This window comes from Tamandua tetradactyla, chromosome 2 (genome assembly GCF_023851605.1).
Source record: "Tamandua tetradactyla isolate mTamTet1 chromosome 2, mTamTet1.pri, whole genome shotgun sequence".
In the NCBI taxonomy this organism is placed as follows: Eukaryota; Metazoa; Chordata; class Mammalia; order Pilosa; family Myrmecophagidae; genus Tamandua; species Tamandua tetradactyla.
The window spans coordinates 185177619-185191767 of record NC_135328.1 but is presented as its reverse complement, the minus strand read 5'-3'; the positions used below and the strand labels follow the sequence as shown (position 1 = coordinate 185191767).

The 14149-nt window shown below is 37.0% G+C and overlaps 1 protein-coding gene across 2 annotated transcripts in view; it reads right to left on the bottom strand.

Annotated features, from left to right (window-relative positions):
* Positions 1-14149, bottom strand: part of PPT1 (palmitoyl-protein thioesterase 1) — a 129984-nt gene that overhangs the window by 46806 nt on the left and 69029 nt on the right. The window contains exon 1 of one of the 2 annotated variants that reach the window (XM_077150148.1): positions 2470-2677. The exons of the other annotated variant lie outside the window; for it this stretch is intronic. Within the exon in view, the coding sequence (XP_077006263.1) occupies positions 2470-2482 (13 nt within the window). The 5' untranslated portion in view covers positions 2483-2677. Of the gene's footprint in view, positions 1-2469; positions 2678-14149 lie in introns of those variants that run through there. 2 annotated transcript variants of the gene reach the window in all.

Below are 14149 nucleotides of genomic sequence, written 5' to 3'. Positions count from 1 at the left end.
AGCCTTCCGAATAATCTCTTGCCTCTATTTGAACTCTCCTAGCCACCGATACCTTGTTTTGTTACATTTCTTTTAGCCCCCTTTTGGTCTGGAAGGCATTGTCGATCCAGCAATGCCAGGGCCGGGCTCATCCGTGTAAGTCATGTTCCAAATTAATTCAACAATTTTTAATAATGTCAAAAGAACTGTTATTGCAAGTAGAAGACAGCTTTACTAATAGTCTAACAACTCATGAATTGGGCAACAATAAGTAAAAATAGGTGTGCCAAAGAATTCAGGGGGGCATTGAGAATTTATAGTCCAAAATAAAAGGAGAAATGGCAGTTGTCAGTCAAATTCTGATCTAGTGGCTTTATTGAAACATCGAAGCAGAAGGAAACTGTCAGAAACTGACTAGTCAGAGCTTAGGCTTCTTTTTCTTGTCTTGTTTCCTATAAGTCTCATTCTCTGACCTGTGCATTCCCGAAGTCTAATTGTGTCAGCATGAGGTGTTCAACCTTGTGTGCCTACTTCATTGGGAGCTATTTTATAACCCAGGGCCTGAAGGTCAATTTAGAGTTCTTTTAACATCTCCTCCTTTTCATAGAAAGCATCCTGATGAAGACTAATTTTGTGCTGTTCCGCAGTGCTGAGGAGATATCATAGGTATTCATGTAGCTGTAAAGGTCCAAGGTCATGCCCCATGTAGGAGGGACTATGTTGCAGAATCATGGACAATTGAGGCAACACTGGGCAATTGGATCCCATCAAAGGTCAGTGAGGAGATTTTTGAAAGATAAGGGAGAAAGACCGGAGGTGAGCAAAACTAGTTATCAGAGGGTTTATCCTGTAAAGCATCATAAGTATAGGCCTTGAGATCAAAAGTCTGATTTATCAGCATGGTTTGGAAAGTGAGAGACTGTTGAACCATAGCCATTATTCTAGAAATAAAACAATGAATTAAAGATATTATGGTAATTATAAAGCAGAAAAAGCATATGCCGCTAATCCAGTCTCCCCAAGATCCAAGATTCAACTAACTAAATAAATTCCAAGTCCTGGGAGTCCCTAGTTCTTACAGTATCTGAATTTTTTTTATACCCTTAATATTTTGCTCATTTTTGCAGATTGATTTACGTAAAAGCAGCATTGTTGCCATAAGAGGACACAGGTCCCTCTTTGCTGAACTGTGAGGATACTGAGTGCCCTATGATTTTGTAGGACAACTTTCATTGGGCTATTTACCTTGAGCTATAAGTTCTCTAATGCTTTCATGATATTATTAAAGGTGCCCTCGATAGTTTTTTTTTCTTCTGGAAATAGCTCCTATTTTTTTAAAAATGTATTTTTACTTCAATACTGTTGTGAATGTATAAGTCACTTTATTAAAGGATAATTCAATGCAGCAACATTCACCCTTTCAGTGTACAGGATAGCCTCTGACAAAGTGAAGCTATCACCACCAAAATGTTCCCTTGTATTCCTTTGTCATCAACTGCTTCCCACACCCCAGCAAACACTAAGATATTTTCTGTCCCTTTCATTTTTCGTTCGCCAGAATGTCAAACAAATGAAATCACATAGTATGTAGCTCTTTGATTATGGCTTTTTTCACTTGCCATAATGCATTCAAGATTCATACGTGTTTATCCACTATTAATAAATACTTAATTGATTTTTATAAATATACAATTGTGCAACCATCATCACAAGATAATCTTAAAACACATCCATCACTCCACAAAGAGCCTTTGAAGCCCTCTAACTACTAGCTACATTTGACATAAACAGCCCCTCTTTTAAAAAATAATTCCATCATTTAACTTCCTATCTTCTTGTTTTGTTTTAAATGTGACCTACTACCCTTTTCTTCTCTTTTTCCTTTGCTGTTTTTTATTTTTCTCCAAACCTTAACACATTAGATTTGATACAGGAATCCATCCTAGGACCAATTTTTTTCCTCAGCAACTCATTCCCTTGTTTATCCTCTATACTGCCATGAATTCTGAATTTATATCTCCATCCCAAACCTTTCCGTTCAGTATAGCTGCCTTCCTGACACCTCCACGTGGGCATCTAACATGCCAAAACCAAACACTAGGTTTCTGCCCCAAGCCTGCTGTCCCTCTTTCTCCCCTTTTCCATGTATAAGAACTCCATCCTGACAAGTTTTCATGACATAGCTTTGTAGCTTTTCTTGACTTCCCAACTCTAGCTTCAGAAAATATCCACAACTGACCACTTCTCTACTTCCCCCTTTTCTGTACTAGTTATAGCCACTGCTACCTCTTGACAGGATAACTGAGATTGCCTCCTAACCGTGCTTCTTCTTTCATCCTCGCCTTGCAGACTGCTTTCTACCATACACCGGAGCTACCATCTCAGGTCACTCCTTGACTCTAACTTCCTGACACATTACCAGTTCATCCAAGTAAGAAGCAGAAATGCACTCATTACCAAAGAGGTCCCACCTGATCTGACTCTTCTTACCTCTCTTACTCATTCCACTCCTTGCCCTCACTCGCTCGGTTCCTCTACAGTCTTAGCATGTTTCAGGTGGCCTTTTCAAGTCAAGGACTTCCATAAAACCAAAACAGACTACTCAGAAATTTCTAGCCTATGCTGGTTTGAATCTGTTATGCACCCACAAAAAGCCTATGTTCTTTTAATCCATCCGTGTGGGTGCAGTGCTATTGTGGGTGAGACCTTTTGCTAAGGTTGTTTCCATGGTGATGTGGCCCCGCCCATTCAGGTGGGTGTTAATCCCCTTGCTGGAGTCCTTTATGAGAGGATAAAAGACAGAGACATTTTTGAGAGAGCTCAGAGAGAAAGAAAACTCCCCAGGAGAATCAAGAAGGACCCACAGAAGCTGAGAGAGCCATTTTTAAAAAACTTTTAAAATTATATAATATGACATATATGCAAAGCAAAGAAAGAAAAAAGCAATAGTTTTCAAGCACTCTTCAACAAGTAGTTATGGGACAGATTGCAGAGTTTGTCATGGGCCACCATATCATCTCAGATTTTTCCTTCTAGCTGCTCCAGAACATAGGAGGCTAGAAGGAATAAATAATTTTTTTATCATTACAATTGACTTTTTTTTCGTGAGAAATAATATATGTACAAAAAAGCAATCAATTTCAAAGCACAGCACAACAATTAGCTGTAGAACACATTTCAGAGTTTGGTATAGGTTACAATTCCACAATTTTAGATTTTTACATATAGCTGCTGTAAGACACTGGAGACTAAAAGAAATATCAATTTAATGATTCAGCAATCATATTCATTTGTTAAATCCTACCTTCTCTGTATACCTCCACCATCACCTTTGATCTTTCTGTCCCACTCTTTAGATGTATTTGGGCTATGGCCATTTTAACTTTTCATGTTGGAAGGTGTTGTCAATAATATGGGGTAGGGAGATGGAACTAGCTGATGTTCTGGAGAGGCTGGGCCCTCTAGGTTTTAGGACTTATCTGATCCAGGGATCTATCTGGAGGTTGTAAGTTTCTGGAAAGTTACCCTAGTGCACTGAACCTTTGTAAAATCTTATATATTGCCCTAGGTGTTCTTTAGGATTGGCTGGACTGGTTTTGGTTGGGGTTTGGCAAGTTATGATAGGTAGCAATATCTAAATAAAGCTGTGTAAGAGTGACCTCCAGAGTAGCCTCTCGACTCTATTTGAACTCTCTCAGCCACTCATACTTTATTAGTTACACTTCTTTTCTCCCTTTTGGTCAGGATGGAATTGTTGATCCCACAGTACCAGGGCCAGACTCATTCCTGGGAGTCATCTCCCATGCCGCCAGGGCAACTTTCACCCCTGGATGTCGTGTCCCACCTAGGGGGAAGGGCAGTGATTTCACTTGCAGAGTTGATCTTAGAGAGACTGAGGCCACATCTGAGCAATAACAGACATCCTCCAGAAGTAACTCTTAGGCATACCTATAGGTAGGCTAAGCTTCTCTGCTACCTACATAAACTTCACAAGAGTAAGCCTCAAGATCAAGGGCTTAGCCTATTGATTTGGGTGTTCCTAATGTTTGACACAGTATCAGGGGATTCCCTGTTGGTAAAATTTAATAGTTCCATATTTTTTCTCCCATCCTTCAAGGGACTTTGCCAATACTTTTTGATTATCTGCTTAATATATTCTAGGATGTATCCAGACATTACATTAAGCTATACAGGATTAAAGGCCCTCACTCTTATTCTGGGCTCCCTGTGTTTTAACTGTTCAAATGAGCTATCCAGACAGGTTGAGTTAGGTTATGTGCTACAGAAAATTAGGTTCTGGAAAAAATAAACCTTTCTTCCTTTGATCTCAAAAAGTATGTGCAGTTCTAAAATATAGACAATGTCTTCCTTACTCCTGTGTTCTGAATTATCTTAATCCCAACCTGACTGGCTTCATTCTTATCTCTAAATACCAGGTTATACATATATAAAACAGCCTCTCAAAATCCAGAAATAATAATTATCAGTCTGGACTAAATGTGTCTGCTGTAAAAGCTTACAATTTAGGTCGCTGTATAGTAAGCATTTTCTAAAGGCGAGCATACAATATGGCTTAATTTGCCTCACCAAATGTCCCACAGGTTCATTCACATCATTACATGTCTCACAACTTCGTTCCTTTTTGTAGCAGCACAATGTTCAATCATATGTATACACCATCGTTCACCAATCGACTTCTCGTCAGTGCGGCCTTCAGCCACCTGCATTCATTAGGCATTGTGTATAATGCGCAAAGTCCGCAGTCCATCAATACTGAGAGAGCCATTTTGAAACCAGAATCCAGGAGAGAAGGACCAGCAAATATAGCCATGTGCCTTCCTATGTGACAGAGCCTGGAAGCCAGCAGCAGTTCCTCAGAGAAGGTATCTCCCTCTTCATGCCTTCATTTGGACATTTTCATGGCCTTAGTACTGTAAGTTTGTAATCTAATAAATCTTCTTTGTAAAAGCCAATCCATTTCTGGTATATTGCATTCCAACAGCTTTAGCAAACCAAAACACCAGGTCTTTCAGTTAATGGGTTGCATTCTGTAGTGTCCCAATTAGGGCTCAAATGGCATTTGAATTCATAAATGAAAGATCCCAGGTTTGGCTACATTTTTCGTTTCTAATTTATCCCTTTTCTCTAGGTCAAGGAGTAAGGCTCTTATTGTGTTAAGTACCACTCCAGGATGGTGGCAAGGCTATATAGGCATTCTTTTGATGTAGGAAGAAATAGATTGTGCCAGCCAGATTGGGAGTTAAAATACTACCCATAATCCAGAAGTTTTGTTCGTGCCTCTCTTGACCTCCAGATATGGTGGAGTTTGCATTTTTATAGACAAAGTATGGAATTATGGGGTCCTAGTAGAATATAAACAATGAAAATTGCATAATAATTGATATAATAGGCTTTGAAAATGGTTATGAATGAATGAAGTTCTCTTAGGTGCCTGTGCCCAAGAGAGGCCTGAGAATTGGTCTAGTTGCTAGTACGATTGTCAGAGTTATAAAAGGTAGGCATTCCAACACCATGAAAAGTTTCCAGTTGTAGAAAACTGGAAACTTTTCATTTAGCTCTAAAGCATAAGTGTCAAGTACATCATCAACAGAGTCCATTGATGATCATGTCATTGTTGAGAGGGCACCATTTGCCTTCTTTTTGGTCATACCAAAGGGTTTGATTGCAGAGGCTCTCTGAGATAGTGTCTAAATTAGGTCCAGTACTGTTATAATTATTTATGCAAAGAGAAATTAATTACATTCTGGGAAATTTGTGCTTTGGGGTGCCCCTTTTCTTCAAGAGTAGGATAAGTCCAGTGGGGCTACCATTTCTGATATTTATCTACTGAGTACCCATCCCTTTTGTTCCATACTTGGTCTCTGTGAAATATGTCTTTTATGCCTGTTCACGCGTAGAGTCACTAAGCTTGGCGAATTGTTGTTTGATTATCCTGTTGATCCTTTCCACCTTGCCGGAAGATTGGAAGTGAGATGGACAATGCAGCCTTTGATATATGGGGCAGATTCTGCATATTTATTTAATTATTTGTCCTGTAAAATGAGTGCCTCAATTGCTATGAAGTTCAGTAGGGGCACTCTAAGTTGGAATGATGTTTTCAAGTAGTTTCTTAGCCACAAAAGAAGCAGTAGCTTGTCTACAAGGGAAGGCTTTTACTCAGTGAGAGAACGTACAGATCATCACTAGCACATATTTATATCTATGAGAAGGGAAAATCTTCCATTTTCTAGATTAGTATTGACCCGGAAGGTAAAGGAAAATGTCCCATAGGAAACTTTAATGACTTTCCTGGGTTGTATTGTTGACATGTTTGACAAGAAGTATAGACCTGGTGAGCAATATTATAAAGGTGTCTCTACCAGTATTTTTCCATTATTTCTATTATTTTGGCTGTTCTGAAGTGTGTGAGTGGATGAAGAGCTCGGAACATTGATACTTTTAGGCAACTGGTTATACTGGGCAACTGTTGGGCCCTATCCAGATATTTTGGATAGGGTCCAAATTACAGCCTGATTCCTTCTATTAGGAAGATTTATGTTGTCTATATGTTTCACAATTAAGAGAAAGAAAGAGAGAGAGAGAGAGAAGGGAGGAAGGGAGGGCAGGAGGAAGAAAGAGAAACTAAAAAGATAAAGACAATCAAATGCAATACATGAAAAAAAGAAAGAAAGAAATAAAAAATAAAACAAAAAATTTAAAAATAAAAAGCAAATGCAACATATGATACTAGATGGGATCTAAGAATGGAGGAGAAAAGACTAAAGGACTTATTGAGACATGAGAAAAAATGGAATATAGAATGTAAGCTTTATGTCAGTGTTGAATTTCTTAGACTTAATATCTGCGCTTGTTCATAGGAAATGCACATGAAAGTATTATACGTTTAAGGAGTATGATGTGTGTAAGCTGCTGTCAAATGTTCAGAAGATAGATTAGATAGAGAGATAGATAGATAGATAGACAGACAGACAGAATGATGAGTCAAAGGTGGCAAATGTTAAAATTGGTGGATCTGGGTATTTGGAGGGTTGGGGAGGTTTGGGAGTTCTCCTAAATGGGGTCTGTATTATTTTTGTAACCATTCTATAAATTTGAAATTAATTAAAAATAAAAAGTTAAAAATTTGGAAAAAAATAAAGACACTAGATAAATTTCCACAAATATGAAAGAACTCATGGTAAAGAACTCTTCCAAACTCTTTTTTTTTTTTAACTTTTTTTATTAATTAAAAAAATTAACAAACAAAACATTTAAATATCATTCCATTCTACATATACAATCAGTAATTCTTAATATCATCACATAGTTGCATATTCATCATTTCTTAGTACATTTGCATGGATTTAGAAAAAGAAATAAAAAGACAACAGAAAAAGAAATAAAATGATAATAGAGAAAAAAATACTATACGTACCATACCCCTTACCCCTCGCTTTCATTTACCACTATTTCAAACTGAATTTATTTTAACATCTGTTCCCCCTGTTATTTATTTTTATTCCGTATGTTCTACTCTTCTGTTGATATAGTAGCTAAAAGGAGCATCAGACATAAGGTTTTCACATTCACAGAGTCTCATTGTGAAAGCTTTATCATTGTTCAATCATCATCAAGAAAAATGGCTACTGGAGCACAGCACTACATTTTCAGGCAATTCCCTCCAGCCTCTCCACTACATCTTGAACAACAAGGTGATATCTACTTAATGCGTAAGAATAACCTCCAGGGTAACCTCTCGACTCTGTTTGGAATCTCTCAGCCATTGACACTTTGTCTCATTTTACCCTTCCCCCTTTTGGTCAAGAAGGTTCTCTCAATCCCTTGATGTTAATTCTCAGCTCATTCTAGGGTTTTTCTCAGTCCTTTGATGCTGAGTCTCAGTTCATTCCAGGATCTTTGTCCCACCTTGCCAGGAAGGTCCACACCCCTGGGAGTCATGTCCCACGCAGAGAAGGGGAGGGTGGTGAGACTGCTCATCATATTGGCTGGAGAGAGAGGCCACATCTGAGCAACAAAAGAGGCTCTCTCGTCTCCCAAACTCTTTTTGAGAAAATACTTGAAAATGAAATTCAGTCAATAAGAAACAGAACAAAATTAGGACTTTAGGAAAAGAGAAGTCTTGATAAAAGGATATGTGGTGAGCAATGAATCCACTTAAATAATGAATTAATACTGGATACGTGTGTGCATTATTTTTATAGCATGTACTTGCTAGACAATGTAAAATTAACAATGTAAAATAATATGAGTATGAAATATTTGGCCCTGTGAGAAGGGATTATGGAAGATAGTGTGAGCATATTGATGCCTTATCTTTCACATCAGGGTCAACTGATTATAATTTAAAGCTTGTGTAAAACATTGAAATACTAGTGGTCAATGAGAGGGAAGGGGAAGGGGCATGGCATTCTTTTTTATTTCTTTTGCTGGAGAAATGCAAATGTTCAAAAAATGATCATGGTAATGAGTACACAACTATGTGATGACACTGTGAGCCATTGATTGTAACTATGTCAAGAAATTTGTATGTCAAGAATATGTGTATGTTTGTTTGTTGTTTACAATAAAATATTTAAAAAACAACATAAAGCCAAAATCACTTTTCCTAACCTTACATTGGTAACTTAAGAAATAATAGCTTTTGTAGTTGATAAATCTTTACTTGAAACCATCTTTTCACTTAATTTTTTTTATTCTGTTAAATTCAAGTGAAACTGAATTTCCTAGTTTTTAATTTTAAATAACACATATATTATGATCTCATTTTAAAAAATTATATATGCATACATGTACCTGTTTATCTATTATTCTATCTGAATATAAGCATAGAAGGATATTTAGAATGATGTTCATCAAATTGTTAATACTGATTATTTTTAGATGATGGGGATCTAGGGGTTTTAACATTTTTTTCCCTTGTGCTTTTTGTATTTCTTAAATTCTTTACAATGAAAATGTATTTTTCAAATGCAATTTTATTTTATTTTTTTATTATTATTATTTTTTGCCTGGGCAGGTACCGGGAATCGAATCCGGGCGTCCAGTATGGCAGGTGAGAACTCTGCCTGCTGAACCACGGTGGCCCGCCCTAAATGCAATTTTATTGAGATATATTCACATAACATACAATAAATCCAAGGTATTTATGGCTCACGGTATCAGCACACAGTTGTGCATTCATTACCACAGTCTATTTTAGAACATTTTCACAAATGTATTATTTTTATAAGAATGATCAGCTGCTTTTCTTAAAACAAAAACCTTCAACGCGTCTTCCTAGTCTTCAGGGTGCAGTTCAAGGTTTTATGTTCAAAATAAGAATTCATACCGTCTTTCCAAACATCTTCCCCCTAACTATAAGAGGGCTAAATGATATTCCTGAAAATCCTTGCCTTTGCTACTTTGCCCAAATCAGTTTTACATTCTTGAACTGGATTCACATCCTTATTCTTTTTATCCAACACAGCCCATCCCACAAAGCTCAACTCCTGGTCCATCTCCTCCCTTGACCTCCCCAGAGACAAACAACATTTTAAAAATCAAATAGTTAAAAAGTATGCGTGCAGAGAAGAACCAACAGTTATATTTTCCACTTCCTCTGGATTTTAAGAGGAACCATTTAGTGTGACACAAGTAAAGTTCTCTCAATTTAAGTCAATTCCAGGTTGTTATTTTTATAAGTAATCTCTGAGGCTTAATAAAACAGTAATACCAAGCGAGAACTTGCAGAGCCTGAATTTCAACTTAACTTTAAAGAGTACTGAAAGTGTATAAGATGATATCAATTCCCTGAATCGGCTTTGTAATTCAAGGAACAGTGGCAACATGAAGAGACAAGTATCTGAGCTTATAAATTTCGGTTTTCTATGTTGTACTCAAGAAATGGAAAAGATTATGGAGAGGCTGGAGGGAACTGCCTGAAAATGTAGAGCTGTGTTCCAGTAGTCATGTTTCTTGAGGATGATTGAATAATGATATAGCTGTCACAATGTGACTGTGTGATTATGGAAAACTTGTGTGTGATGCTCCTTTTATCTACCTTGTCAACAAAGGAGTAGAACATATGGAATAAAAATAAATAATAGGGGGAACAAATGCTAAAATAAATTTAGTTTCAATGATAGTGATCAATGACAGCGAGAGGTAAGGGGTATGGTATGTATAACTTTTTTTTCTCTGTTATCGTTTTATTTCTTTTTCTGTTATCTTTTTATTTCTTTTTCTAAATCGATGCAAATGTTCTATGAAATGATGAATATGCAACTAAGTGATGATATTGTGAATTACTGATTATGTATGTTGTTTTAGTTTGTTTCTTTATTTTTTTAATTAATAAATAAATTTAAAACAAAAACAAAACAAAACAAAAAAGAAATGTAAAAGATTTTTACAGATTAAGAATTTTTAATAAAATGCCTGGCTAATAAAAATGTGTATCAATAGTCAAGATCTAGACATCTACTGGCTTTTCAATAAAATGAACAATTTCACCAAATGACCAAATATAGTAAATACTCTTGGATGGAAAATAATCTACTTCCGTCATCTGAGCCGTGAAGAAAGAGCATGATACCATTCCATTACCTGGTGGCAGCAACAGATAAAAGCAGTATCAAGATTTTTTAGTTTGTTAACTATTGGTAAGTGGAAAAGTTATATTAAACATATCATCCATATTAAAAACTTTTGAGAAAATGCTTTCACCTATCTTCTTGCTCAGTGGAAAATAATATAATGCTCTCTTTCTTTTTGGTAACATTGAGACAACTTTTAGAGCTTTTTAAAAAAATTTTACACCCAGATATACATACACAGGCAGAATGGTAAATTCTAAGAAAGACGTAAAAGAGAAAATAAAGTCTCTCTTCCTCCTGTTTCTTATTCAATCTCACTTTCTAGAGGCAATTCTGTTAATTTGTGCTTTTTCATTTTCCTGATGTTTACATAATTTTTCGGCCAGTACAATTGTTTATTGATTTACCAACTTTAAACTCTATCTCCCCATAGTGAGAGATGAATAAATGAACAAAATTTCCTTTCTTTCCATCTCTCCTCTTCATTTATAAATTTGTAATCATATTTTTATATTATCAAGATTTGTATTATCTGTGTTGTTTGCTATGATAAAATTGAATACTAAATTTGATCTTCTGTGCTTGTATAAAGACTGACTAAAAGTTAAAGACTAAAAATCAGCATTTACTAAATTATAATTCTATAAATATTTGCCGTGGAATGCACTTATGATTATCTCCTTAGTGATGGAAATACATTCCTATGTCATTACAACATCGATACCCCAAAGGGAGTCTTCCATGCATCAAGATCTAATGGATCTTTTATTTTTTTTCCAGGCTTCTTTTACTTTGGTCATATACCTCTTTTACATATATCTCATACGATCCTCTTTGTTAGATTCCATTTTCATTCTGCTGAAGTATATTTTTGAGAAATTTTTGCACAGAGAGTATGTGGTGTAAACATTTTATGTTCCTACATTTTCAAAAATGTCCTTATTTTGCCTTCACATTCAATTAGCAATTTGGCTAGGTATAGAATTCAAGGTTCAGATTTTTCTTCCCTAACAACTTTGAAGATATTCATTGCTAATGATAAGCCTCATTTCTTTAGAGACAGCCTGCTTTTCTCTCTCTCTCTCTCTCTTTGAGTGCTTGGTCACACATTCATATTCCTGAATAGAGAGCTAGCATGAGAATCTTCTGCATGTGTCTCTCTGCAATAGGTTTACCCTTAACCATGGAGTCTATATGAGTGGGAGGAGCATGTTATTAGACAGGCTTCCTTGGGGGCCTTGTGACCTCCATAAACTGACTCCATTATGACGATGGAGGGCACTGCCTCAATCACTCCTTGGTAAAGCTGCTGCTCCTTTCCACCCTGCTCCCCCACTGCCTTCCTTTTATACAAGCATGATTTGCTTCCTGTCAGGCTAAATATTCTCTCTAGGAGCCCTTCCCAAGTAAACGTCTACTGTCTTTGGAGAGCCATTTCATACTTTAGCTTTAGAGAAAAAGCTACCAGTACCAGGTACCTTTACAAGGATGGAGGAGTAAAGGCCGAGCTTACCCAATTGTTTTTTTTTTCCTGCAATTGTTTTTAAACTAATGCTCAAATCAATTACCTGACAATTGGCTTACAGCTCAATTTTACTTTGTTAAACAATTATTGACCTTGGAAAGAACTGTCCCTGTCCTCTAATAGTCATCTCCAACATAATTTCTTTCCTAGATATCTGTCTCCTTGGTTATCCCTTAGTTTCCCCATGTTCAACTTATTCACAGTATCTGTGTGTTTCTCAGTTCAAGTTTCAAGTTCTTAAGAGAGAAGATTGATTGGTTTGGATTTGGCTGAGTAAATTATAACCCTGGACCAATATGCTTTAGTGTTTCAGGTCGAATTCCCCAAGAATAGACCTTGAGAGAAAGATTCATATGCAAGTGATTTATTGGAAAGTGTCCTGATAAGTGCAGAAGTGTGACTGGAAATGGAAGGAGGCCAAGATCACAATATCAGGAAAAGTCTCACAGAGAATAACTTTGGCTCAGTTCCACAGCTCTGGAATTGTTGTAGCAACAAATTTTTCCCAAACAAGAGGAAAAGAGTTGAAGTACTTAAATATCCCTGAGCCCATCAGCCATTGGTTAAGGGCTGGCTCTTGGGGTTCTTATATTTGCAAGTGCTTCTGATTTAGAGCCCACCCCAATCAAGATGGCAGAGTAAGGTGCTGCAGAGCTCCATTCCCCCACAGAAGCTTTGAACAACTAACAAGAATTGATAGAAACATCTTTCTCAAAGCTTCAGAAAACATTTAAAGGATTGCAATAACAGAGTGAGTACCAAGTCAATAAAAAGTCGACTTAAAAGCAGTAGGATCTCCTGGTGCCCTGGCTGGTCTCTTTCCCCATCCCTTTACCATCTACCAGTGCAGGTCCCTGGTCCCAGTACAGAGGGAGCAGACTAACTCTCATGCACGTACTTGTAGTATGTATGTGAAGCCGAAACTGTCTGGTGGTAGTCTGAGTGACTTACCGTCCAAAACTTGCCCTGCATGTAGAAGGCAGCTTTGAGAGCTCTACTACGGAACACTGTGGGAGAGCAGTCAGGCCTGCTGCCTGGTGCAAGGGATTGCTGGTTGTAGAACATATAGTGAAGAGCCCAGGACAATGAGAAAACCGTAGGAAAAAAAGGGGACCTTCAGAATTTTTAAACAAGGGGAATTCCTAAGGCCAAATGCACATGCCCAAGACAAGACGCATGTGCAGAAAGAATCAGGGAGACCCCTGCACTTTGGCCTGGAGCTGTTTTCTAAACTTATTGTATGGATAAGCTATGAAGAAGAGCACTCCCACAGGTAATATGCAAAAACTGGGAAAGGTGTTTTATTTTTTGCTTTCTTTTATTATTATTTTGCTGTTGTTGTTAGCACCTGGCATTCAAGGAAAGTTCTATCATAAAACTAGCTGGATAAACGTTTAAGGAATAAATAAACCAGAGTCTAAATTCCAACAATCACCAATTAAAATATCAAAATGTCTGGGTCTCCAGAGGACATGAGGGCAAGGACACAAACGGACATTTGCACACCAATGTTTATAGCAGCATTATTTACAATTGCGAAGAGATGGAAACAGCCAAAATATCCATCAACAGACGAGTGGCTAAACAAACTGTGGTATATACACATGACGGAATATTATGCAGCTGTAAAACAGAATAAAGTTATGAAGTATGTAACAACATGGATGGACCTTAAGGACATTATGCTGAGTGAGATTAGCCAGAAACAAAAGGACAGATAGTGTATGGTCTCACTGATGTGAAATGACATTAGTGAATAAACTTGGAGAATTTCGTTGGTAACAGAGGCCATCAGGAGATAGAAATAGGGTAAGACATTGGGTAACTGGAGCTGAAGGGATACAGATTGTGCACCAGGACTGAATGTAAAAACTCAGAAATGGACAGCATAATACTACCTAACTGTAATACAATTATGTTAAAACACTGAATGAAGTTGAATGTGAGAATGATAGAGGGAGGAAGGCTGGGGGCACAAATGAAATCAGAAACAAAGATAGACAATAAAGACTAAGATGGTATAATCTAGGAAAGCCTAGAGTGTATAATG